Consider the following 27,729-nt stretch of genomic DNA (forward strand, 5'->3'; position numbering starts at 1 on the left):
TAGTGCCCGCTCAATACTATTAAAAATCTATTCTCCCTGTATAGGATAACACAGTATGAACAAGCAAAAATGTAGCCATTACCTATGAACTCGTTTCTTAGCTGCACGCGCAGCCTCAGCTCCTCCGTTCCGAAAATGATGGCATTGATGACGCTCAGCAGCGTGACCATGTAGGGAACATTATCCGTCGCTGAGAGCTCGTTTATTATGACACTAAATCGATATTGCTGATTCTTCACGGCCTATGAGAGGAAGAGAAACCAGATAGGTTACACATGGTCCATTACTGATCTTTTTTGGATGAGGATGTTCTGAAGGATAACAGTGAGGCAGAGGAGACTACTCTTATTGTAAGGAATAATAAAAGAAAATATTATGCTTTTAATATTATATATAAAATTATTTTTTATATTTTTATTTTTTATTGAGGATATTCTGAAGGATAACAGTAAGGCAGAGAAAACTTTTCTTATTGTATAGGATAATAAAAGAAAAATATTTTGTTTCATTATTTTATATATAAATATATAATAAATATTGTAAATGATAAAAAAAACAATTTTTATTGTTATATAAATATTTTTTAATGCTTTTTTATTTTTTAGGTGAAGATATTATGAAGGATAACAATGTGGCAGAGGAGACTGATCTTATTGTAAAGGATAATAAAAGAAAAATATTCAGTTTTTATTATTGTTTTATATAAAAATTATTATTAAATTTATTATTAAGTTGAACCTTGATGCACAGTCACATACAACAGACACGGATTGTAATAGATAAAAAAAAAATATGTTATAAGAAAATCTATTACAATAGATTTAAAAAAAAAAAAATAAATAAATAAATTATTCAAAAGGTTTTCAGGTTTTATTTTCCAGATTTATGGACATCTACTTCTTTTATACCCTACAGTTCAAAAGTTTGGGGTCACCAGACAATTTTGTCTTCCCCATGAAAAATCTTACTTTTATTTATGAAATGAGTTGCATAATGAATAGAGAATGTCATCCAGACAGTGCAGAGGTCAGAAATAATGATTTTTACTTGAAATAATAATTTTCTCCTTCACACTTTGCTTTCGGCACAGAATGCTTCTTTGCAGCAATTCCAGCTTTGCAGACCTTTGGCATTCTAGCTGTTAATTTGCGGAGGTAATCTGGAGATATTTCGCCCCATGCTTCCCCCCTCCTACAAGTTGGATTATCTTGATGGGCACTTTTTGGTACCATACGGCCAAGCTGCTCTCACAACAGCTCAATAGGGTTGAGGTCTGGTGATTGGGCTGATCACTCCATTACAGATAGAATACCAGCTGCCGGCTTCTTCGCTAAATAGTTCATGCATAATTTGGAGGTGTGCTTTGGGTCATTGTCCTGTTGTAGGATGAAATTGGCTCAAATCAAGCGCTGTCCACAGGGTATGGCATGGCGTTGAAAAATGGAGGAGTGATAGCCTTCCTTATTCAAAATCCCGTTTACGTTGTACAAATCTCCCACTTTACCAGCACCAAAGCAACCCCAGACCATCACATTACCTCCACCATGCTTTACAGATGGCGTCAGGCACTCTTACAGCATCTTTTCAGTAGTTCTGCATATCACCAATGTTCTTCTGTGTGATCCAAACACCTCAAACTTCGATTCATCTGTTCATGACACTTTTTTCCATTCTTCCTGTGTCCAGTGTCTGTGTTCTTTTGCCCACATTAATCTTTTCCTTTTATTAGCCAGTCTCACATATGGCTTTTTCTTTGCCACTCTGCCCTGAAGGCCAGCATTGCCTCTTCACTGTAGATGTTGACACTGGTGTTTTGTGGGTACTATGTAATGAAGCTGCCAGTTGAGGACCTGTGAGGCATAGATTTCTCACACTAGAGACTCTAATGTACTTGTCTTGTTGCTCAGTTGTGCAGCGCGGCCTCCCACTTCTCTTTCTGCTCTGGTTAGAGCCTGTTTGTGCTCTCCTCTGAAGGGAATAGTACACACTGTTGTATGAAATCTTCAGTTTCTTGCATGGAATATCCTTCATTTCTAAGACCAAGAATAGACTGTCGCGTTTCACATGAAAGTTTTCTTTTTCTGGCCATTTTGAGAGTTTAACAGTAGAACTACTGGACTCGTGACACCTATATAGAAATACATGGTGCAAAGTAGTCAAAATGACTACCTCAGTAGTTCTAGTGTTAATGGAATCAACAAAGTAATGCTCCAGATTCTCAACTAGCTCAAAGGAAGGTCAGTTTTATAGCTTCTCTAACCAGCAAAACTGTTTTCAGCTGTGCTAACATACAGTAATTGCACAAGGGTTTTCAAGGGATTTCTAAACATCCATTAGCCTTCTAACACAGGTAGCAAACACAATGCACCATTAGAACACTGGAGTGGTGGTTGTTGGATATGGGCCTCTATACACCTATGTATATATAGCATTCAAAACCAGACGTTTGCAGCTAGAATAGTCATTTACCACATTAACAATGTATAGAGGGGATTTCTGTTTAATTTAATGTTAGCTTCATTGAAAAAAAAAAAATGTGCTTTTCTTTCAAAAATAAGAAAATATCTAAGTCACCCTAAATTTTTGAACTGCAGTGTAGCTTTTCCCAGGATTGGAAAAATACTCCTTATGGTGAATCTAGAGGACGTCGTATCTGTTATTGCATGACAGTGAAAAAAAAGTATATAATGTAATACCTGAGATAACCTGTGAACAGGGGTGGTGCTGTTATATATATATATATATATAAATAAAAGAGTCCTGTTTTTCTGGTAAAGCTTTGTCCCCTATCCCGATCAATAATGCAATATACAGTAAAATCAGCCCTTGGCTGGGCTTCATAGGACCCCAATGATGGCACCTGAGGGGATGATGGCCATCGATTGAGGACGTAAGGTGCCCCTCACCCATAATGAGTGACTTTTGATGCCAGAAGAGGAAGAATGAGATAGGAAAGTTAACATCTGATCCGGCGGAGCGGCAGTTCCCGATTTAAATTAAAAAAAAAAAAATAACGAAAAACAAAAATGTTTTATCCGGACTAATTAGCCGGCCCTTATAATGGAGGAACGTGAAAACCGCCACTTCATGGAGCCGAGAGCCGCGGGATTAGAGGCTCAGTCCTTGTGAGTGGAATATCATAATCACAATTAAATGACCGCAGACGCCTTATTAATGCAAGAAGCCGGGTAATTACACAAGGAATTCAGGAATTAATTCTAGGGTCGATTAGTCATTTTGCTGAAGAGGCCTGTGATGAACCGAGCTGCAAGGAGTGGGCACGTTTAGTGAGTTCCCTCAGGGTCCCCTAGACCCTACCATAAGGTTCTATGAAATTATAGAAATACTGCAACTTTCTTCTACAAACAGCGCCACTTCTGTCCACTGGTTGTGTCTGGTATTGCAGCTCAGACACATTCAAGTGTATTAAAGGCTGGCTCAGGTGGTGGATCGCTGTCTGACTATTCTGCTACTTGCCGTCCATGCTACGGTTATGGGCTACTTCTATGTTCTGGGATTCACTGGACAAACCCAGCTCTGTTGCCTCACTGAGTACCCTCCTACATTGCTGCCAGTTCTGTATGGACACGCAATAAACTCTGTTATTTTGCAATCTTCCCTTCCGTGCTGCTGCCAGCTCTGCATTAGACTTCGACAATCTCAGCTCTGTATACCGCCGAGTCAACTCTGCTCTACTACTGGCAGCTCTGCATTGGACGACATGGCAAACTGAGCTCTGCTATATCGCTGAGTCAACTTTGGTGCGCTGCTGCCAGCTTTGCATTGGACTATGTGACAAACTGAGCTTTGTAATATCGCTGAGTCACCTCTGCTGTACTTCTGCCAGATCTGCACTGGACTATGTGACAAACTGAGCAATGCTGTATTGCAGAGTCAACACTGCTGACAGCTTTGCTTTTGATTTCTTGACAAACTGAGCTCTGCTATATGATCAAGTAAAGTTTGCTGTACTGCTGCCATCTCTGCATTACACTATATGACAAACTTCGCTTTGTAATATCGCAGTGTCACCTCTGCTGTACTGCTGCTATTTCTGCATTGGACTATGTGACAAACTGAGCTCTGCTATATTGCCGAGTCAACTTTGCTTTACTGCTGCTAGCTCTGCATTGGACTATATGACAAACTGAGCTCTGCTACTGTATATTGTTGAGTAAGCTGTGCCATACTGATGACAGCTCTTCATTGAACTTCTGCAAACTCAACTCTACTTCACCTCCGCTCAGGTCCTGCCTTAGCGCCTCCTGTATCAGCTGTTACGCTGATTCCTCATCACAATGTCTCCTCTGCTTCCTTTAGTACAACCCTTCTGTCACACATACTGTATATAGGGGTGTTATCACTCACTGTACAGGAGGAGGTGAGCTGTGACATCTCATGTTGTAAATAGTGGATCTTATGTTATCTACTGTATATAGAGGTGTACAGAAGGTGGAGGAAGTGAGCTGTGATATCACCTATTGTGAATGGTGGATCCTGTGTTATTTACTGTATATAGAGGGTTATCAGTCATTGTACAGGAGGAGGAGGTGAGCTGTGAAATCATCTAATGTGAATGGTGGATCCTGTGTTATCTACTGTATATAGAGGTGTTAGTCATTGTACAGGAGGAAAAGGAGGTTAACTGTGACATCACCTGTTGTGAATGGTGGATCTGGTGTTATCTACTAGAGGGTTATCAGTCATTGCAGAGGAGGAGGAGGAGGAGGAGGAGGAGGAGGAGGTGAGCTGTGAAATCATCTAATGTGAATGATGGATCCTGTGCTATCAGTCATTTTACAAGAGGAGGAAGAGGTGAGCTGTGATATCATCTATTGTGAATGGTGGATCCTGTGTGATCTACTGTATATAGAGGTGTTATTGTACAGGAGGAGGAGGACAGGTAGTATTTGGGTTGTGATATCTACTTTATATAGAGGGTTATGAGTCATTGTACAGGAGGAGGAGGAGGAGAGCTGTGATATCACCTGTTCTATGTTATGGACTCTTATCTACGCTTTATAAAAGTGTTGCATTTCATTGTAAATCTTCTTGTGAGGATAAGATTGCTGACAAGTGACAAGCCTTCTGAACACAACAGGAAGATTTTGAATTTAATATTATGGCAAATGAGATGATATCGGGAATGTGCGCCACTAGTTTTATATTTCTGCAAGTTGCAGTTGTTTTTGCATTGTAAACGCACTGTCTATGTTTGTAAAAAGTTAAACTGTTCAAAAAAAATATTTAATAAAAAAAAAATAATATGGCAAGTGAGAAAATATTAACATTTTTAAATATAGTAATATCAAAAAACACACAAAGAAAAAAATAAATAAAAAGTATTTTTAATATAAAAACCTGATGTAAATGTAGCGCCCAGGGAAGGGGGTACTCGGTCCCCGGCGGTTGCAAATGGGAATGTCACTCTGGTGGCCGTTGCCCAGTCTCGTGCCCTGGGGCTTCTTTTGTAAAAAGGGGGTATTTACAGTAGGGGTGAAAGTTAGTATATGTGACGTCACCTGCGGGTTGCGGTTAAAAGTGTAGAACCGCCGCTGCTGAATGTGGGTACTTCCAGAGCTGGTGGTGGTAGCAGCAATGATGTTAGGCCCTCCGCAGGTAGGGCAGTGCCTGGGAGATGTGAGGGGTAATAACGGAGACCACACCAGGTTGTCTTGAACAGTCTCTACTCACTCAGACCCTTAGATTACTGGTTCAGGTCCCTTGGAGGACCAGTGCCAATGTAGTGACCCAGGTTGCTTTGTCCCCGACACTCTCTATTGGTTGGGTCCCCGTAACGTGGCGCATTTGGGGCCCGACTGTCCCTTTTGCGGGTTACAGTCTCCTTCTCTATATGGCGGTCAGTGAGGACCCTGTGGGGAGGTAAGTGTCCGAACCCCGATCAAAGTTTACTGCTGATGCCCCTGGATTATTTGGTTCGGTGAAGTCCGTGAAGGTTTCCTAACCAGGCAGGTGATTATCAAGCTGTGTAAAACTGGTGTCTAATCTAGGGCCCTGTGCCCCGTGCGTGCTCCGGTCCCAGCGGTATCTATCCATACCTGCCTTACCGACCTCTCTCCCATGCTACCGTGTTACTGTTGCACAGACCCAGCTCAGGCATGTCCGCACACCTCACTATGTGCCACCGACTCCTTTGTCCACTCCCACCAGACTCGCTAATCCTGAGACTTGTTCCTACCTCTAGGCGACCATCCCCTTTCATAGTTAACCCTCTATGCCCGGTATGGAGTGGAGAACTAGCATTTTGGTTGTGCTTTGGTGGTATCGGCACTGGTACTCCAGGTCCCGGGGGGGTCCTGCATCCCCAAGAGGATGCAGTTCCTTGTAGTGCCCTGAGTGGCTCAGGGGCGCTACATAAACAATAGGTAATTTTCTGCTGACACTTTCCCTCTCATCTGGTAGATACTTTCCCGCTTGTTGCACAATGTATAACACTAAGATCAATGTAAGAATCAAAAACACATGTTGTATCTAATTAGGATGTGCTGAGAAATCCCAGATCTCCATTTACGGGGTGTAATGAGCAGTAACGCAATATTTCACTAATTCATTTATTCATGTTTTGCTTCCTCCTCTTCAATTCGTTGGGTTCAGCCATTAACTTCTAAAAGGAAGAATTTGTCGAGGGATGGAAATAAACGTTCCATAAATATTCAGTGCCACGTTACTATACAAGGACATCACGACTCATGTGGGGTTATGTAATGTCTGACGAATGAATACTGTAGATACAGGAGGGGACATCTATGTAAATATATCAGGCTGACTATTCCCTAAAACCATTCGGACCAGCTATGGGTCTCCTGGCCTAAAACGCAGCAGCCTCATAGATAGGCAGAGGAGTTCAGGGCATCTGGTCCATACTCAGAATGTGAGACGTGTGAAATTGACTTTAGGGAACAGGTTGTGACCAAATGATACAATCCCTTTAATTTTGCATGGCAAGAAGGACAAACAAATCAATTTTGGAAGAAATCAAGCCAGACATGTCACTCGACTTCAGGATCAGCAAGCTACGGACTTGCCTACTTTGGACATAACATACAAAGAAAGCAGTCACTGGAGAAGGACATCATGGTCAGAAGAATAGAAAGAACAAGGCGAAGAGGAAGACCAGCAACCCAATGGCTTGATACAATCAAGATAATGGTAGAGAAGACCCTGGTGGACGTATCTTGGGTGCACAAGATCCAAAGCAAGGATCACCAAGCTATGACTTGCCTACTTTGGACACATCATAGGAAGAGAGCAATCACTGGAGAAGGACATCATGGTCCGAAGAGTAGAAGGAACAAGGCAAAGAGGAAGACCAGCAACCTGATTGCTTCATCATACATTCAAGAAAACAGTGGAGAAGACCGTGGTGGACCTATCTATTCTGCACAAAATTGATCTGCCTACAGAGCATTCATCCATCAAGTCGCTATAGATCCAGCTCGAGCTGACTGCCATTAAAAAAATAAATAACATCACCCAAAATTATCTGTTACAGCTCAGTGTATGTTATATTCATGATGAGTGACAACTTCATGGTGAACTAAACACTGGGGACCCCCATCGGTAATGAGAATGAGGGTCAAGAGTTCCCCATTTGGAAAGAGCAGAGATTGAGCATTTCTACCTCCTCTCCATGGAAAGTCTACAAGACTGAAACAGGTAGAGTAAAGCGCTAAGCTGTAGTCTCTGTACAACCCCTTTAAATTTGACAGCTACAGATTAGGGTTTTCCCTTAGGGTACAGAAAATGGTAATTTGTATTGGTGAGCGGGCACTACCATGCTGGGGTGTTCGGAACTCATAACCAACAGTTGCATGCTCGGATGGGCGCAACTCAAGCATTTTGCCAAAAAAAACTTCCAGAAAAATGCTAGAGTTCCCCATTGACTTCAATTATAACTTGGGTACTTGAGTCGCGCCCATTCAAGAACCAACTACTGGTTACGAGTACCGAACACCACAGCATGGTAGTGCTCACCCATCACTAGTTACGAGTACTGAGCACCCAAGCGTCGTAGTGCCCGCTCATCACTAGTTACGAGTACCGAGCCCCCGAGCATGGTAGTGCCAGCATCACTAGTATCGAGCCCCCGAGCATGGTAGTGCCTGCTCATCACTAGTAATTTGCAATTTTGCATCTGATAATGGAGGCCAATGGAAGGGGATCACATGGTGGAAGAAGTGTGCACAATCTATTCAATCGTTTACCTTATAATGCTCAAGAGCATCCAAAGCCAAAGCATGGCCCTCTGGGGAGTAGATGCACAGCGCTGCAATCAGTTCAAACACTTGCTTCTTCACCATCACGTTGGATGTGTCAAGAGCTGGAAACAAGATATAAGAGCAATACATTAGAACAAAAAGATTCAATCCATCCATCCACCCGCTTCTGGATGACCTGAAAACTTTTTATGAGATCAAAGACCATTTTATATATATATATATATATATATATATATATATATATATATATATATATATATATATATATATATATATATATATATATATATATATATATTTATATTATATACATACATATATATATATATATATATATATATATATATACACACACACATACATACACACACACACACACACACACACACACACACACACATACGCAGTGATTTGGAAGATTGAAAAAAAAACCCGAACATTGTAAAAGAATACATTTCACATAAAAACCTGGTCATTTTCTGATGCCACATGTACCTTAACTACAAGAACTCATACTCACCTTGAGACAGTTTCCGGACATATCCTTCATTATTGACAATGTACTCTATTCCTTTATGGGAATTCATTAATGTTCGGACACAGTTAATGCAGGTGAGCTGGAGGAGAGCATCAGAAATCCTGGAAACTCCTCGACCAGACAACCTGTCCAAAGCCTCCAGCAGAAGGTCCAAGCCGCTGAGCTCCAAGAATTGAACCATCCAGTTGTCATCGCTGCTCTCGAGTCTCTTCTTCAGGCCAGAATAGTTGACCACCGATGGGATTTGCAGGAGGCGGATGCACAGCTCAGGGTCTGCATTCTCCAAGTTGGCTTCACTCTGGTCTGGTTCTTGAGGTGAAAGTTTCTCCTTCAGGGAGGCCCACTTTTTGCTCAGTGACATTTTCGGCACCGTTTCCTAAAGAAAAAGAAAAAGCAAAATAAAGTTTTGAACAATGAACCATCATGGCGCTCAGATGAGGGCACGTGACAGCCAGAAATTAGCTTAATTCTTCATGCCCAGTTCCCAAAATCCATGCACATTTTGCCCTTGATTGGATGTGGACAATGAAGTTAACAATGAAGACATATTTGGCAAATAGAGCGGAACGTTAGTCAAATCAAGACCGCATATGTAAAGTTTAGGTGAAGCTCCACTTTGTTCTATAGGTATTTGGGCTCATGCATGGCTGTATCGTGACTGCATACAAGCTCAAAGTTTGGGGAGACGTATTATGCCACCTATACAACTCAATGAGGTTATTCTGCACCTCTATACTGGAAGCCCATCCTCAAATTTATGGAGGTATTGCCCATAATACTATATGGCGGACTATGTGGGATGCATTATTCTATACGTAGGGCTACGTGGGGCCCATTGTTCTGTAGGGAGGGCTACATGGGGCCCATTGTTCTGTAGGGAGGGCTACGTGGGGCCCATTGTTCTGTAGGGAGGGCTACGTGGGGCCCATTGTTCTGTAGGGAGGGCTACGTGGGGCCCATTGTTCTGTAGGGAGGGCTACGTGGGGCCCATTGTTCTGTAGGGAGGGCTACGTGGGGCCCATTGTTCTGTAGGGAGGGCTACGTGGGGCCCATTGTTCTGTACGGAGGGCTACATGGGGCCCATTGTTCTGTACGGAGGGCTACGTGGGGCCCATTGTTCTGTACGGAGGGCTACGTGGGGCCCATTGTTCTGTACGGAGGGCTACGTGGGGCCCATTGTTCTGTACGGAGGGCTACGTGGGGCCCATTGTTCTGTACGGAGGGCTACGTGGGGCCCATTGTTCTGTACGGAGGGCTACGTGGGGCCCATTGTTCTGTACGGAGGGCTACGTGGGGCCCATTGTTCTGTACGGAGGGCTACTTGGGGCCCATTGTTCTGTACGGAGGGCTACGTGGGGCCCATTATTCTGTACAGAGGGCTACGTGGGGCCCATTTTTTTCTGTACAAAGGGCTACGTGGGGCCCATTGTTCTGTACGGAGGGCTACGTGGGGCCCATTATTCTGTACAGAGGGCTACGTGGGGCCCATTTTTTTCTGTACAAAGGGCTACGTGGGGCCCATTGTTCTGTACGGAGGGCTACGTGGGGCCCATTGTTCTGTACGGAGGGCTACGTGGGGCCCATTGTTCTGTACGGAGGGCTACGTGGGGCCCATTGTTCTGTACGGAGGGCTACGTGGGGCCCATTGTTCTGTACGGAGGGCTACGTGGGGCCCATTGTTCTGTACGGAGGGCTACGTGGGGCCCATTGTTCTGTACGGAGGGCTACGTGGGGCCCATTGTTCTGTACGGAGGGCTACTTGGGGCCCATTGTTCTGTACGGAGGGCTACTTGGGGCCCATTGTTCTGTACGGAGGGCTACGTGGGGCCCATTATTCTGTACAGAGGGCTACGTGGGGCCCATTTTTTTCTGTACAAAGGGCTACGTGGGGCCCATTGTTCTGTACGGAGGGCTACGTGGGGCCCATTGTTCTGTACGGAGGGCTACGTGGGGCCCATTGTTCTGTACGGAGGGCTACGTGGGGCCCATTGTTCTGTACGGAGGGCTACGTGGGGCCCATTGTTCTGTACGGAGGGCTACGTGGGGCCCATTGTTCTGTACGGAGGGCTACGTGGGGCCCATTGCTCTGTATGAAGGGTTATGTGGGGCCCATCATTCTGTATGGAGGGCTATGTGGGGCCCATTATTCTGTATGGAGGGCTACGTGGGGCCATTATTCTGTATGGAGGGCTATGCGAGGCCCATTATTCTGTATGGAGGGCTATGTGGGGCCCATCATTCTGTATGGAGGGCTATGTGGGGCCCATTATTCTGTATGGAGGGCTATGTGGGGCCCATTGTTCTGTACGGAGGGCTACGTGGGGCCCATTGTTCTGTACGAAGGGCTATGTGGGGCCCATTGTTCTGTATGGAGGGTTATATGGGGCCCATTATTCTGTATGGAGGGCTACGTGGGGCCATTATTCTGTATGGAGGGCTATGTGGGGCCCATCATTCTGTATGGAGGACTATGTGGTGCCCATTATTCTGTATGGAGGGTTATGTGGGCCCATCATTCTGTATGGAGGGCTATGTGGGGCCCATCATTCTGTATGGAGGGCTATGTGGGGCCCATTCTGTATGGAGGGTTATGTGGGGCCCATCATTCTGTATGGAGGGCTATGTGGGGCCATTATTCTGTATGGAGGGCTATGTGGGGCCCATCATTCTGTATGGAGGACTATGTGGTGCCCATTATTCTGTATGGAGGGTTATCTGGGCCCATCATTCTGTATGGAGGGCTATGTGGGGCCCATCATTCTGTATGGAGGGCTATGTGGGGCCCATCATTCTGTATGGAGGGCTATGTGGGGCCCATTATTCTGTATGGAGGGTTATGTGGGCTCCATTATTCTGTATGGGGGGGCTATGTGAGGCCCATTATTCTGTATGGGGGGCTATGCGAGGCCATTATTCTGTATAGAGGGCTATGTGGGGCCCATTATTCTGTATGGAGGGCTATGTGTGCCCATCATTCTGTATGGAGGGCTATGTGGGGCCCATTCTGTATGAAGGGCTATGTGGGGCCCCTTATTCTGTATGGAGGGCTATGTGGTTCCCATTCTGTATGAAGAGCTATGTGGGGCCCATTATTCTGTATGGAGGGTTATGTGGGACCCATTATTCTGTATGGAGGACTATGTGGGACCCATTATTCTGTATGGAGGGCTATGTGGGGCCATTATTCTGTATAGAAGGCTATGTGGGGCCCATTATTCTGCATGGAGGGCTATGTGAGTCCCATTATTCTGTATAGAGGGCTATGTGGGGCCCATTATTCTGTATGGAGGACTATGTGGGACCCATTATTCTGTATGGAGGGCTATGTGGGGCCATTATTCTGTATAGAAGGCTATGTGGGGCCCATTATTCTGTATGGAGGGCTATGTGAGTCCCATTATTCTGTATAGAGGGCTATGTGGGGTCCATTATTCTGTATGGAGGACTATGTGGGACCCATTATTCTGTATGGAGGGCTATGTGGGGCCATTATTCTGTATAGAAGGCTATGTGGGGCCCATTATTCTGTATGGAGGGCTATGTGAGTCCCATTATTCTGTATAGAGGGCTATGTGGGGCCCATTATTTTGTATGGAGGGCTATGTGGGGCCCATTATTCTGTATGGAGGGCTACGTGGGGCCCATTATTCTGTATGGAGGGCTATGTGGGGCCCATTATTCTGTATGGAGGGCTATGTGGGGCCCATTATTCTGTATGGAGGGCTATGTGGGGCCCATTATTTTGTATGGAGGGCTATGTGGGGCCCATTATTCTGTATGGAGGGCTACGTGGGGCCCATTATTCTGTATGGAGGGCTATGTGGGGCCCATTATTCTGTATGGAGGGCTATGTGGGGCCCATTATTCTGTATGGAGGACTATGTGGGGTCCATTATTCTGTATGGAGGGCTATGTGGGGCCCATTATTCTGTATGGAGGGTTATGTGGAGCCTGTGACCAGGTTAGCCAGTGACTTTGTTCAAGTTCTTAATTTTGTTGCTTTATGTATTGGAGTTTGACATCCCTTACTTATGGCAACATACAGTTCCATTATGTGGACCCATGAGTGCTACTGAATCAATAGACACAAATGTTGATTTGTGTCCCCCTCAATTCTAAAAATTGGATAGGAATTAGCAAAGTGGGGCAACAAACTTACTGTAATGCACACCAGAAAATTACTCTCACTAAATTTTGAGCACCGTATTCTAGTAGGGTTCAAGAATGGAGTAAGAAACATCTGCTTTATTCTCTGCTTATTAAAGAATGAGAGGTCATAATATTTATATTTCCATTGAAATCCATTTTATAAGTGTAGAGTAAAGCCGTCCTTATTAGTCCATTTCTTTAAAAAAAAAAAAAATAAAAAAAAAATAAAATGGAAAATTGACCTTTTTCCATCAGTGTGACGGACCAGATTTTCATTCATTTGTGGACGGAGCGTTTTCCATGGACCTAAATGGATGATTCTGATGTGCAAATTGTAGTTTTTTTTTTTTTTTTTTTTTTTAAATTGCGGACAAAAATCAGCTGTGTAAAGAGCCCCATAAACTATGGTGGGTGCTCGTTCTAACAAAGAAAAACACTAATAGAACATGTGCAAGAAAAGCAGACGTGAGAAATGGTCCTAAGAGACTGGCCACAATTCAGAATCATCCGTGCACTTCCTTATGGCTCCGGAAAACAAAAATAATCTGTTCGGGATTAGTCATTCATCACATCTCTCAGAGGACTGAAAAATGCTTTGAAATAAACCTGGCACCAGCCGGAGAAAGAAATGAGCAATATTAAAAGACAGACTAAAATGATGTTTGTAGCTCAGAAGACGAGCCTAAATTTCTGGGGGACCAAGAAGTGATGCAGGGTGTAAAGTCCGCATCACAGGACAATGTGCGTTTCCATTTTCATCAATATGTACATCAATTATCTGGTATTATATTATGCCCCAGATTTTCTGCAAGCTCATTCTGCATACTCATACAATCAGCTTATTAACTAAATCTTAAGGTCTCGTTCACCCATCCGTGGTGAAGGTGCATATGTGTGTGTTACGCGTGCGGTCCCTGTGCTATCTGTGTGACATCCGGTTAGCACGCGGACAGCATGAACTTGTAAACTTACCTGTCTCCAGCGCTGCTGTTGCTTCCAGGTCCACACTGAGTGCAGTGAATATTCATGAGCATAATGAGCAGACCCGGAAGTAACAGCAGAGGCAGAGACAGCAGCGCTGTAGACAGGCAAGTATAAAAATTATTTATTTTCATGTGACTTGTGTCAGACTAATATCACATGGATCACATCAGTGTGCAGTTCATGTGACATCAGTGCTGCCGGCAGAAAATGGACATGTCGTCGTGTGGAGCAGATGGACACACGTGTGCTCCACACGGACACATGGTCAGTGTGAAAACACGGATGCGTGACCAAGCCCTTTGATTTTAATGGGTCCACAAGTGTCCACGTCTCCGGTACATGTGAAAACGAACGTCACACGTACCGGAGACATGGATATGTGAAGGAGGCCTAAGGTTGTGTTCACACTTTGCTTTTTTTTTTTTAAAGCCTTTTTGAGTGCAGATTTGACACAAAACCTGAAGGGAACCCTAATGCCAGCAAAATGAATGGGAATCTTGAAGTCTCATGCACACGTTGAGTATTTTCTCTGTGCACATTTATATCTGTAGGCTGTAGGATGTAATTCTTGCAGAGTTTTTGCTACAGATTTCACCCATACTAATGAATGGGGAAATTCTGCACCAAAAAATATATATGTGTATATATATATATATATATATATATTTTATAAATGCACCTAAAATGCATCAAAAGGCACATTTTTGCATTCACGCTTTTCTTGCCAAGAGATGCAGAAATGGTGCAGAAATTTCTGCACCAAATACTAAACGTGTGCACATATCCTAATGGGGTGAGCTATTGGAGACCTGTGGGACTCATGTGCTGGTATTATAACATAACTCAAACACCTTCCCTATTAGTTTCTGCCTTCGGAGAGCCCAAAAGGAAAAACAGTCAAAGCTACAGCATCTACAATGACCGGCTGCGAATTGCTGCGGTTTTTCACTTTTCTTGAGCTTCACCTGTATTAGCTATGGAAAAAGAACTATTTTTTTTGTTTAAAAAAAAAAACAAAACGACATCTTACAAGAGGCGCTTCTCAATGATCTCTAAATGTGCATCCAAACGACCGTATAAATTGGTCCAAAATTGGACCACAATGCTCGGACTGGCCGGGGATCTCCCGTCCTGAGCGTGATAGCTTGATATATATTTCTATGCAGCTGTCTATTAGGAGATCCTTGGCCAAGTCCGAACGTTGCGATCCGATCTCAGACTGCTTTGTACGGTCGTTTGAATGCCCCCCTATAAACAAATCCTAATGCTAGGTCCTCACAGAACATACTTTGGACCACCCGCAGAAGTATATACCGCTACGGATATCATTGCGAAATGGTGAACATCTCACCCATATCCACAGCATGTCAAGTCATCTAAAACCCCCAGCTCCTGTCCATCTACGCTGTGGATATATTTTGCAGCATGGACATGAGATTTCTTAAAATCCCATTAACTATGCTGACAGTGTAAAATACAGAGGATATTTCGTAAGGAAATACTTCACAAAAAATCCGCTGAGATTTCTCAACCTGGGAACTTAGTCAAAGGGCCTGGGAAATGACTTGGGCAATTACAAGAAGCCCACATGCCCTCGCTCAGTCAGTTTGCCCTCGCCACCTTAAAAATGATATGTCTGGTGTATAACAAAACATAGAGGGTGAAATATTCAGTCACTGACAAACATTTTAATTCCAATCTCTGAGCCCACCAAGAGGAAGGAAATTCTAGTTTCCTCACAATGGGCATCTACATAAAAGTCCTTTTATTTGCAATCTGTTCCAGCCCAGCAGGATGAATGATCCCAAACAAAAAGTACAGACTAGGGAACCTTACAGTACACTTATCTCAATCCCGACTTCCATTCTTAAAGGGAACCGTCCAGGACGATTTTACTACAGAAACTAGTATAGATCACAATACAGCAATACAAATGATATCTGGCTTGTGGGAATCTGATGTGCCGGCACTGAGAAATCATGGTTTGAAGCCAATTTTACCTGGCAGTGCATTGGGGGCGTGCCAGTTCACTCTGTTTGGATCACCATGCCCCCCAATGCACGTCTAAGTCTATTTGAATGTGGATTAAAAGGTTAATTTCTCAGTACTGACACATGTGATTACTATAAGACAGATATCATTTTTATTGTTATATTAGGAACTATACAGCCAAGTCACTAGTTTCAGAAGTAATATTGTCCTGAGAGGATCCCTTTAAGCAAGGAAGTCAACAGCTCTCTCCTCTGACTTCCTCATACTCCTGAGTTTTCTTAAAAAGAGTCATGGTTAACAGTTTATCTCAGAACAGAACAAAAAGGACTGAACCTTTGAAGTGCCAACGACTGGATCTTCCTCTAGACTGACGTCACCTATTGATGGAGCGTTGGGAGACCTCCATACACATTAGGCCATGGGTCCCCAATTCCAGTCCTCAAGGGCCGCCAACAGTGCATGTTTTCAGGGTCTCCTTAGTATTGCATATGTGATAATTTAATCACCTGCACAGTTGATGATTCCAACACCCATGCAATGCTAAGGATATCCTGAAAACATGCACTGTTGGCGGCCCTTGAGGACTGGAGTTGGGGAACCCTGCATTAGGCTATCAGCCAATACTATAACACCAATGCCACAATATCATCAGATGCTTGCTACATAATATAGACACCAATCTTATAGCTAAAAGCAAGCAATATACACATCTTACATTTCAAAAATGCTTTATTAACAATAAATTCTGGTAAAAATGAATCAAAGTGGGACCACCCAGATGACGGATTACACATGAGGGACACGGCACTTGTGGTGAGAAAAACACACCCCCATATACCAGCAGGATAGTAAAAAAGGTTATTAGAATATGTGCCTAGCAGTGGAAGTCACAGCCAATCTATTACAAAGTATATAAATAATTAATAAGTTACTATGTGTAAGGACAGTGAGATTAAAGTTGCAAGGCACAAATCATATTACCAAGAAGTAAAGTATCCAAAAGGTATCAGTACAGCAGCCCCCACGAACACTGACGCGCATTTCGCAGCTACCTTGCATCACTCCTGGACGAAGCAAGGTAGTTGCAAAACGCGCGTCAGTGTTTGTGGAGGCCGCTGTACTGATACCTTTTGGATACTTTACTTCTTGGTAATATGATTTGTGCCTTGCAACTTTAATCTCACTGTCCTTACACATAGTAACTTATTAAATATTTATATACTTTGTAATAGATTGGCTGTGACTTCCACTGCTAGGCACATATCCTAATAACCTTTTTTACTATCCTGCTGGTATATGGTGGTGTGTTTTTCTCACCAGAACTGCCGTGTCCCCCATGTGTAATTATTCCATCCGTCATCTGGGTGGTCCCACTTTGATTCATTTTTACCAGAATTTATTGTTAATAAAGCATTTTTGAAATGTAAGCTGTGTATATTGCTTGCTTTAGCTATAAGATTGGTGTCTATGTGGCGCCCCTGAGGCTTCCGTCGCCACAGGTCATTGCACCCCATCCAGCGGTGTGATGCCCCATTCTGGGAGAAGAAGAGAGTGAACTCCGGTCCCCTGGTAAATCCACACTACACCCATTGTTAGGTACATACTGGGACCAGGGAAAGTGGCAGGCAACCCTCCCATGCTGCATGCTGAGAGGGGCTGTAAGACCCATCCCTGCTCCCATAGGGTGGTAGCTTAGCAACTGGGGAGGTGGGAGGAGCCATCTGAGAGCAGACACAGAGAGGAAGGTCAAGTTAGTTTCAGTTTTACCTCAGAGAGTGAGAGAGTGAGGAGCCAGCATGTAGTTGGAGGAGAAGAACGAGAGAAAGGAGGGAGGAGGAGGCCTGCTGGAGGCAGGCAAGGAGGAGAAAGAAAAGAAAGAAAGAAAGAAGGAAAGAAAGCTCCAAGTCAGACAGGAGCAGAGGAACTGAAGGAGACGCTTCCTGGTGAAGACCCTGGGACCCAGAGGTCCAGGTGACACCACGTAGGAACAGAATGAGTCGCAGGGCCGCGGGTAGTCCTGGAAGTATCATGAGCAGGCCTAGAGGTACCAAGGAGAGAAGGGCCCTAGAAGTGCCACGGGTAGTTGTAGGCTGCGGTGGCCTGTTCCACAGTAACATCGGTGGAGGGATTAAGCTGCGACAGGGGACGGTCCCTAGAGACTGGAGGAGTGCAAAATCATCTCCAAACAGTAAAAACCGAGGCCCAGGGACGTTGTAAGCTCCCAGGGCCAGAACCCATAGCAGACCTTCAGAAAAGGGGTAATCAGCCGACAGGTGACCCCCCAGCCTGGAGGCTGTAGTGGAGGCCAAGCCAGGTTTATCCTAACAAAGGCAAGGCTAAGGAAGACAGCAGAAGAAAGAGACACTAAGAGAAGGGCACCGGCTTTTACTCTCTGAATCACCCAGAAACGGCGGAGGTCCCTGACAGTGGTCCCAGCAGTCCAAGGGGTCCTACAGAGCTCTGACAAGAACTGTGAGTAAAAGAACTTGAACTGCACCCTTGGAGTGGTCTCTGTTATTTCAGCTGCATAGACATTCACAAGCACCAACTGTGCCCCGGGCATTGCTCCACCTGTGGGGAGCAGTACCACCATTGCTGCCATAACATCATCCCAGTGGCCTCACACAGCAGCGGCGGCTTAATAGCCGCATACCACAGGTGGCGTCACGAACACAACCATTAACAAGCAAGCCACATATTCTACTGACACCCACCAGGGCCACGGAGCCGGGCCCAGCCACCACTGACTACCACCGGACTAGTCCGGCCCGGCACCGGGTGTCCCATAGCCCTGGGGTGGGCGAGTCAACTATGGCGTCACGAACAGGATTTCGTGCCCGGTCTAACCGGGTACTGTGCGCCTGGAGAACCGTGTGACAGACTGTGTACTTTACTGAGAAACCGCCGCCATTAGCGCTGCTGAGAGCGGGAAGAAGGGGGGCGTGCAAGAAGAAAGGGCGCGAAGAGAAGCCCCGCCCCCTTGTCCAAGAAAAGAGCGCGAAGCGGTGCCCGCCATAGAAGGCGGAAGAAGAAGAAATGGCGACTAGACAAGCTGGCCGGCTGGCAGAAAGAGTCTAAATGCCAGACCAGCAGAGAGAGAAGATGGCTCCTGTAAGCGGAGGCCAGGAAGAGCTCACCTGGATCAGGCCTGTGACTGCCGCTGAGCTGAAGGCTGAGGTCGGGAGGATGGCTGACAGGATGAAGGAGCGGGAAGTTACCAGCCTGCTGCTGAGCAACATCAAAAGTCTGCTACTAGAAGAAGCGACGAGCCTGCTGCTGGGAGATCGTGCAAAAGGAGACGCAGAGAGAATGGCGTCCACACGCAGCGATCCAGAGCTAGACTCCGCTGACTGGTGGGCTGGGAGATGGACCAGTGGTGTGAAAGGCTGCAGGCGAAGGTGATGCAGCAGATCCGGCAAGCGACGCGTGGAGCAGCAACCGCCAGAACACCGGAGATGCTGCTGAGGGGTGAGTCATTTAATGCCCCTGCCAGCGCGAGTGCCCAAACCCCCGCTACCATGCCCGCGGTCCCTGGAGAGATGCCCGGCACGGCGACGCCGATCCAGGCCGCAGCCACGCCAGGTGCGGCCCGCCAAGATTTCGCCGCCGGAGCGACGCCCATCCACACTGCAGCAGCGACGCCAAGCCCGGCCCGTCAAGAATCGGTCACAGCAGCGACTCCAATACAGGCCGCCGCCATGCCAGGCGCGGCCCGCCAAGACCAGCAGATGCAGACTGTGCTGACCGCTGTCTACCTGCTGCCAGGTGGGGAGCCGGAGAAGAATCCCTACATGTAAAGAAGTAAGAAGCAGCTGAACTGTATATAGCCCCTGTCTGCCCCTCATTCTTTTTGAAGATGTCCCTTGTGTTCTTCCCTAAAGTTCTTTTCGAAGATGACACCCTTTCCTGCTGTACTGCCCCTCATGCTTTTTGAAGACGTCACCCCCCATGTTTATGTGTTACCGGGCCACTGAACTGGAATGTGGGCCCCGGTGGAAGTGTATGTGTCATGTCATACCAGGCCACTGGACTTAGTGGCTGGTATGTTATTTATGTGTCCTATGTAACCAGGCCATTGGACTTAATGGCTGGTTGATTTTGTCCCAATATGGTTTGATTGAAAGAAACGAACTGTCGGGCTACTGGACTTGTTGTAGCCAAAAATGTAATTAGTTGCACCCGTTGTGCCCCCTACCAGAATTATGGGGGATGTGCCCAAACTGTGCAATGAACTGAAAGTGCACACATAGTTTCTTTATAAGAAGTTCGCAACGTTCACTGATATGTGCCTCCCATAAAGGGAAGAAATGTTTTATTGTTTTATTACTTTGCATACCAAAAATGTTTTGCAGTTCTTCCACATGTTTTTGTTGTTTTTCAGCCCTAGGACGTGCTGGGATTTGCTGTGGGGGAGTGTGGCGCCCCTGAGGCTTCCGTCGCCACAGGTCATTGCACCCCATCCAGCGGTGTGATGCCCCATTCTGGGAGAAGAAGAGAGTGAACTCCGGTCCCCTGGTAAATCCACACTACACCCATTGTTAGGTACATACTGGGACCAGGGAAAGTGGCAGGCAACCCTCCCATGCTGCATGCTGAGAGGGGCTGTAAGACCCATCCCTGCTCCCATAGGGTGGTAGCTTAGCAACTGGGGAGGTGGGAGGAGCCATCTGAGAGCAGACACAGAGAGGAAGGTCAAGTTAGTTTCAGTTTTACCTCAGAGAGTGAGAGAGTGAGGAGCCAGCATGTAGTTGGAGGAGAAGAACGAGAGAAAGGAGGGAGGAGGAGGCCTGCTGGAGGCAGGCAAGGAGGAGAAAGAAAAGAAAGAAAGAAGGAAGGAAAGAAAGCTCCAAGTCAGACAGGAGCAGAGGAACTGAAGGAGACGCTTCCTGGTGAAGACCCTGGGACCCAGAGGTCCAGGTGACACCACGTTGGAACAGAAGGAGTCGCAGGGCCGCGGGTAGTCCTGGAAGTATCATGAGCAGGCCTAGAGGTACCAAGGAGAGAAGGGCCCTAGAAGTGCCACGGGTAGTTGTAGGCTGCGGTGGCCTGTTCCACAGTAACATCGGTGGAGGGATTAAGCTGCGACAGGGGACGGTCCCTAGAGACTGGAGGAGTGCAAAATCATCTCCAAACAGTAAAAACCGAGGCCCAGGGACGTTGTAAGCTCCCAGGGCCAGAACCCATAGCAGACCTTCAGAAAAGGGGTAATCAGCCGACAGGTGACCCCCCAGCCTGGAGGCTGTAGTGGAGGCCAAGCCAGGTTTATCCTAACAAAGGCAAGGCTAAGGAAGACAGCAGAAGAAAGAGACACTAAGAGAAGGGCACCGGCTTTTACTCTCTGAATCACCCAGAAACGGCGGAGGTCCCTGACAGTGGTCCCAGCAGTCCAAGGGGTCCTACAGAGCTCTGACAAGAACTGTGAGTAAAAGAACTTGAACTGCACCCTTGGAGTGGTCTCTGTTATTACAGCTGCATAGACATTCACAAGCACCAACTGTGCCCCGGGCATTGCTCCACCTGTGGGGAGCAGTACCACCATTGCTGCCATAACATCATCCCGGTGGCCTCACACAGCAGCGGCGGCTTAATAGCCGCATACCACAGGTGGCGTCACGAACACAACCATTAACAAGCAAGCCACATATTCTACTGACACCCACCAGGGCCACGGAGCCGGGCCCAGCCACCACTGACTACCACCGGACTAGTCCGGCCCGGCACCGGGTGTCCCATAGCCCTGGGGTGGGCGAGTCATCTATATCAGTCAATACTGGCACATTGGGTTGACTTTAGTGATGAGTGAGCACCACCATGGTTGGATGCTCGTAGCCAGAAGTCGAAAGCTCGGACGGGCTTGATTCGTTTACTGAGTATTATGGAAATCATTGGGAAACTCAAACATTTTTCTGGAAGCTCTTCCAAAAAATGCTTGAGTTTCCCATTTAGTTCCATTATACTCAGTACTCGAGCGGAGCCTGTCCGAGCGTCTGACCTGCTCGTTTCGAATACTGAGCATCTGAACATGGTAGTGCCCACTCATCACTAGTGGGGGCCTTTACACAGTCCTGGGTGTGGTCCTAGTAAAGTCAACAGGGACTTCAAATAGAAAAGTAGGCTTATGTTCAGTGTTTTACATGCAGACTACAAAGAAATATATTAGAATACAACTTAGTCACCATTTATAATAAAATCATGTTGCTTATAAAACGAAAGTATCTGCAGTAAATGTGATTATAAAACCTGGTGACTGGACGCTTTCCAGCTCAGCCACAAGTCAGCGCTGACCAACAATAGAAGGGAAAGATTTATTTCTTCATCTGAGCTGTAGAAGAAACTACTGCACAAAGAATAAAAATAAAAAAAATAAATAAAATTAAAAAATAAATAAATTTAAAAAATAAAAATGGAGCTACAGCACGTTCTGTGCATGTTCTCCGGTCTGTCATTTATTGAAATAAGGCCACATGCACACGTCACCGAGACTGCACTGCTTTAAAGAGGGTGCAGCTCCATTATATAGAGCAGCAGGGACGCCATCACCTGTGGTATATTGCTCTCATGAATGTTCTTTCTTAGAAATATTACTTCTACGGAGAGAGCAGGGACACAGTGTCCGCTGGAGCATGGCACAATTTTCCCTCTATTATTGATGAGCGATCACTACCATGCTTAGTACTCATAACTACTGATGAGCGAGCACTACCATTCTCGTAACCAGCAGTTGGACACTCGGATGGGCGCAACTTGTGTACTCAAGTATAATGGACGTCAATGCGGAACTCAAGCATTTTTCCGAAAGATCGCGAGTCCTCCATTGACTTTCATTTTGACTCGGGACATAATTTGCGCCCATCCGAGCATCCAACTAAAAGTACTGAGCATAGTAGTGCTCACTCATCACTAGTTTTGAGTACTGAGCACCTGAGCATAGTAGTGTCCGTTCATCACTAGTTATGAGTACTGCGCACCCGAGCATGGTAGTGTCCGCTTATCACTAGTTACGAGTACTGAGCACCCGAGCATGGTAGTGCCCGCTTATCACTAGTTACGAGTACTGAGCACCCGAGCATGGTAGTGCCCGCTCATCACTAGCTTACAAGTACCGAGCACCCGAGCATGGTAGTGCCCATTCATCACTAGTTACGAGTACTGAGCACCCGAGCATGGTAGTGCCCGCTCATCACTAGCTTACAAGTACCGAGCACGGTAGTGCTCGCTGATCACTAGTTACGAGTACCGAGCATGGTAGTGCCCACTCATCACTAGTTACGAGTACAGAGCACCCTAGCATGGGAGTGCTCGCTCATCACTAGTTACAAGCAACCGGAAAATATAACATCTGTGTTACTTGATGGCTATTGAAATTTTGCCATGATGAGAGTCACTCCTATAACATCCATATACCCTACAGGAAGGTAATCCGTTGGTGTAAGGCTATGACCGCACTTTGCGTCGTCCTACTTGCAGTTCTAAACGCACGTTTTTGCCTTAATTGATTTGGCGTGTCAAATCGCTGCAGAAACATTGCATAATGGAGGCATTTTTTTTGTACAAAAAAAGCCGATTTCATGCGCTATGGCTGCTGCCCCCACCATAGACAGAGTGGACTGCATCCTTAGCGCACAAATCAATTGACATGCTCATTTTATGAACGCACGAATTTGGGTCAAAATTTTAGCACCAAAGTCGCGGCGTTCATAAAATCATCGTGCACACGTGTCATGCACAATCTTTATAGATTGTGCAGGGGACGCAGGACGCATGTATTTACACTGCTGTGCTATACACAGCGTAAATGCATGCAATTACACAACGTGCGCACAAGCCCTTAGGCTGGACTCACACGAGCGTATGGCATCCAATGTGACAGCAGCGGATGGGATATGCTATTGACCCCCGCCTCAGGCTCTGCTGTGAGCTGAGTGTCATGCGACTGTGACCCAATCTTTCAATTGGGTCACAGCTGCGAATCTGAAGGCGGGCGCTGAGGAGGAGAGGGAGGGGTTAATCCCCCCATCTCCTCCAATGTCAGCCTGTGCGTATATCGCACTGCATTTGGATAACAACAGAGTGCAGTCCGATGTTTTTCTCGCATCCATTCACTTGAATGGGTGCGAGTGATACGGCTGTAGCAGAAAATTGCAGCATGATGACCAACTGCTGTCCCTCATTTAAAAAAAAAGCATCTTGTAAAAAAATTTTTGACACATTTTTCACACAATTTTTATTACAGTTTTGGCAAAGTTTTTGCAACAATGCAAAAACCCACACTATTATAATTAAAACACATCATAAAACTGCACCAATCAGGGCGTCTCTTAAAAGACTTTTTTTGTTTGTTTTTTTAGAAGTGGATTTTTCAGCTAGTTCTTTGGTGCTGATCTGCTTTAAAAGCCATCATGAAAGTCTCTTAAAAAAAAAAAAGCACCTGAAATATTCTTGCTATTCATTTCAATCTCAAGTCCACTCATGTTCTTATGAAGAGTTTTTTGAGTGTTTGGTGGAAATAAAGAAAAAAAAAAAGTCTGTATTACTTCTTTTAGGGTGGAAACACATCTATGCGAGTAAAATCGGTCCGACTGGGCTGAAAAATACTCGGCTGATTTTAGTTCACGTTAGGTGCGAGTGCAACGCAAGTGCGATGCTATTTCTGAGATTTTACTAGCGTGTGTAATGCGTGTGTAATGCGTGTGTAATGCGTATTTTTTACTATGTCATCTGCCATTCAGCGCTGCTACATGGCCGCTGACAGCAGACACAGACAGCCATGTAGCAGAGCTGAACGGCAGATGACAGCAGACACAGACAGAGCCGCACTGTCAGAATGAACTCGGGTGAACTTAACCCGATTTCATTGTCATGCTGCGGCTCTGTCTGTGCCGCGTCCTGATTAGCGGTCACCAGTGAAGGGCTCACTGGTGACCGCTAATCCCCTGAGTGACTGAAGTTAGCAGCCCTCTCTCATATACTCACCGATCCCCGGCGTCGCGCTGCACGGCTTTCTCACTGCTCCGGCGGCTTTTACTATTTTGAAAAAGCCGGCCGCTCATTAAACAATCTCGTATTCCCTGATTTCCCCGCCCACAGGCGCCTATGATTGGTTGCAGTGAGACACGCCCCCACGCTGAGTGACAGGTGTCACACTGCACCCAATCACAGCAGCCGGTGGGCAGGTCTATACTGTGCAGTGAAATAAATAAATAATTAAAAAAAATGGCGTGCGGTCCCCCCCAATTTTAATACCAGCCAGATAAAGCCATACGGCTGAAGGCTGGTATTCTCAGGATGGGGAGCTCCACGTTATGGGGAGCCCCCCAGCCTAACAATATCAGCCAACAGCCGCCCAGAATTGCCGCATACATTATATGCGACAGTTCTGGGACTGTACCCGGCTCTTCCCGATTTGCCCTGGTGCGTTGGCAAATCAGGGTAATAAGGAGTTAATGGCAGCCCATAGCTGCCAATAAGTCCTAGATTAATCATGTCAGGCGTCTATGAGACACCCTCCATGATTAATCTGTAAGTTACAGTAAATAAACACACACACACACACATGAAAAAATCATTTATTAGAAATAAAAAACACAAACAAATTCCCTCATTACCAATTTAATAAGCCCCAAAAAGCCCTCCATGTCCGGCGTACTCCACGGACCTCCAGCGTCGCTTCCAGCATGAAGGTGACAGGAGCTGCAGAAGACACCGACGCTCCGGTCACCTCCAAGCAGCAACTGAGGTGAGTAGCGCGATCGGCTGAGCTGTCACTGAGGTTACCCGCAGTCACTGGATCCAGCGGTGACAGCGATTAACCTCAGTGACACCTCAGCAGATCGCGCTACTCACCTCAGTTGCTGCTTGGAGGTGACCGGAGCGGCGGTGTCTTCTGCAGCTCCTGTCACCTTCATGCTGGAAGCGACGCTGGAGGTCCGTGGAGTACGCCGGACATGGAGGGCTTTTTGGGGCTTATTAAATTGGTAATGAGGGAATGTGTTTGTGTTTTTTATTTCTAATAAAGGATTTTTTCATGTGTGTGTGTGTGTTTATTTACTGTAACTTACAGATTAATCATGGAGGGTGTCTCATAGACGCCTGACATGATTAATCTAGGATTTAGTGGGAGCTATGGGCTGCCATTAACTCCTTATTACCCCGATTTGCCAACGCACCAGGGCAAATCAGGAAGAGCCGGGTACAGTTCCAGAACTGTTGCATATAATGTATGCGGCAATTCTGGGCGGCTGTTGGCTGATATTGTTAGGCTGGGGGGCTCCCCATAACGTGGAGCTCCCCACCCTGAGAATACCAGCCTTCAGCCGTATAGCTTTATCTGGCTGGTATTAAAATTGGGGGGGGACCGCACGCCATTTTTTTAAATTATTTATTTATTTATTTATTTAACTGCACAGTATAGACCCGCCCACCGGCTGCTGTGATTGGGTGCAGTGAGACACCTGTCACTCAGCGTGGGGGCGTGTCTCACTGCAACCAATCATAAGCGCCTGTGGGCGGGGAAAGCAGGGAATACGAGATTGTTTAATGAGCGGCCGGCTTTTTCAAAATAGTAAAAGCCGCCGCAGCAGTGTGACAGCCGTGCAGCGCCGCGCCGGGGATCGGGGAACGGTAAGTATGAGAGAAGGGGGGAAACTGACCGACAGACTGTGAGAGAGGGACAGAGATAGTGACGGACCGACAGAGAGAGAATAGAGACCGAGAGGGAGAGACCGACTGACAGAGAATAGTGATTGACAGACATTGGGAGACATCGCTCGTTTCCAGTGTTTTAGGAAACATGCGAGAAATGTATTTAGAAAATCGGATGTCACTAGGATGGTGTGAGTGCCGTCCCGTGACATCCGATTTTTTACACGCTCCCATAGACTTGCATTGGAGAAACTCGCAGTAGAAACTCGCAAAAAAGCAGCATGCTGCGATTTTTTTCTCAGTCCGATTTGGACTGAGAAAAAAATCGCAGATGAGAGCTGAATCATTCACGAACATGTGTCCGATTCCAATGCGAGATTTTCTCGCATTGCTCTACTGCGAGAAACTCACAAGTGAGAAGCAGCCCTTAGTCGGATTACTCCTAGAATCTGCTCTAAACTTGATAAAAAAAAAAAAAGTCAAAAAGGGGCAAAAATGGCTTTAAGAAAAAAAAAATGCCTCAGTAAAATAAAGTCTTTATAAAAAAAAGGAGCATATTCACACTGAGTTTTTATTGGAGTTTCAGAGCAGATGTTCTCTAAAAATAAAATCCAACTTGTGATTTTTTTTTAACTCTTTGTGGCTTTTAAAGAGTTTTTGCTCCAAAAACCCAGCAAAAAACTCCAAACACATAGTCTGAGCATCTAAGAGAGTGAGTGCACAAGACGTCTTTGATATACAGGCGGCGTACCCGTTGATTTTGTGAGGCAGAAGATGCTTGAGGAAAATGTGGGTGGTGTTTTTCCTGAAATGTCCTCTCTGGCACCTTTTTGGTTCATTTGCAGTCATTGGCATCAGTGTCTTTTTTTTTTTTTTACCTAAGGCTACTTTCACACATCCGGTTTGAGCCGTGCAGCTCAATCCAGCTGTGAAACCTATGCAACGGATGCGGCGAAAACACCGCATCGTTTTCATAAGCTTTTACATGCGGCCGGTCCGTTTTTTTCCGGTTGCGACACGCTACTGAGCATGCGCAGTGGAAGAAACTGCATGCGGCGTCCGGATGCGTTTTTTTTCCGCATCGTGCCGCATCCGGCGTCCATAGGCATGCATTGAAAATGCGCCGCAGGGGCCGGATGCGGCGCAATGCGGTTTTTTTTGCCGGAGCAAAAAACGTTGCAGGCA

At 45.9% G+C, this 27,729-nt stretch overlaps 1 protein-coding gene across 2 annotated transcripts in view; it reads right to left on the reverse strand.

Annotated features, from left to right (window-relative positions):
* INF2 (inverted formin 2) overlaps window positions 1-27,729 on the reverse strand; it is a 126,469-nt gene that overhangs the window by 53,436 nt on the left and 45,304 nt on the right. For both annotated transcript variants that reach the window (XM_075330311.1, XM_075330310.1), the window contains exons 2-4: window positions 8,761-9,154; window positions 8,226-8,341; window positions 83-242 (exon numbers count right to left, since the gene is read on the reverse strand). In XM_075330311.1, coding sequence (XP_075186426.1) covers window positions 83-242; window positions 8,226-8,341; window positions 8,761-9,154 — 670 coding nt within the window. The remainder of the gene's footprint in view (window positions 1-82; window positions 243-8,225; window positions 8,342-8,760; window positions 9,155-27,729) is intronic.

Source organism: Anomaloglossus baeobatrachus, chromosome 12 (genome assembly GCF_048569485.1).
Source record: "Anomaloglossus baeobatrachus isolate aAnoBae1 chromosome 12, aAnoBae1.hap1, whole genome shotgun sequence".
NCBI lineage: Eukaryota > Metazoa > Chordata > Amphibia > Anura > Aromobatidae > Anomaloglossus > Anomaloglossus baeobatrachus.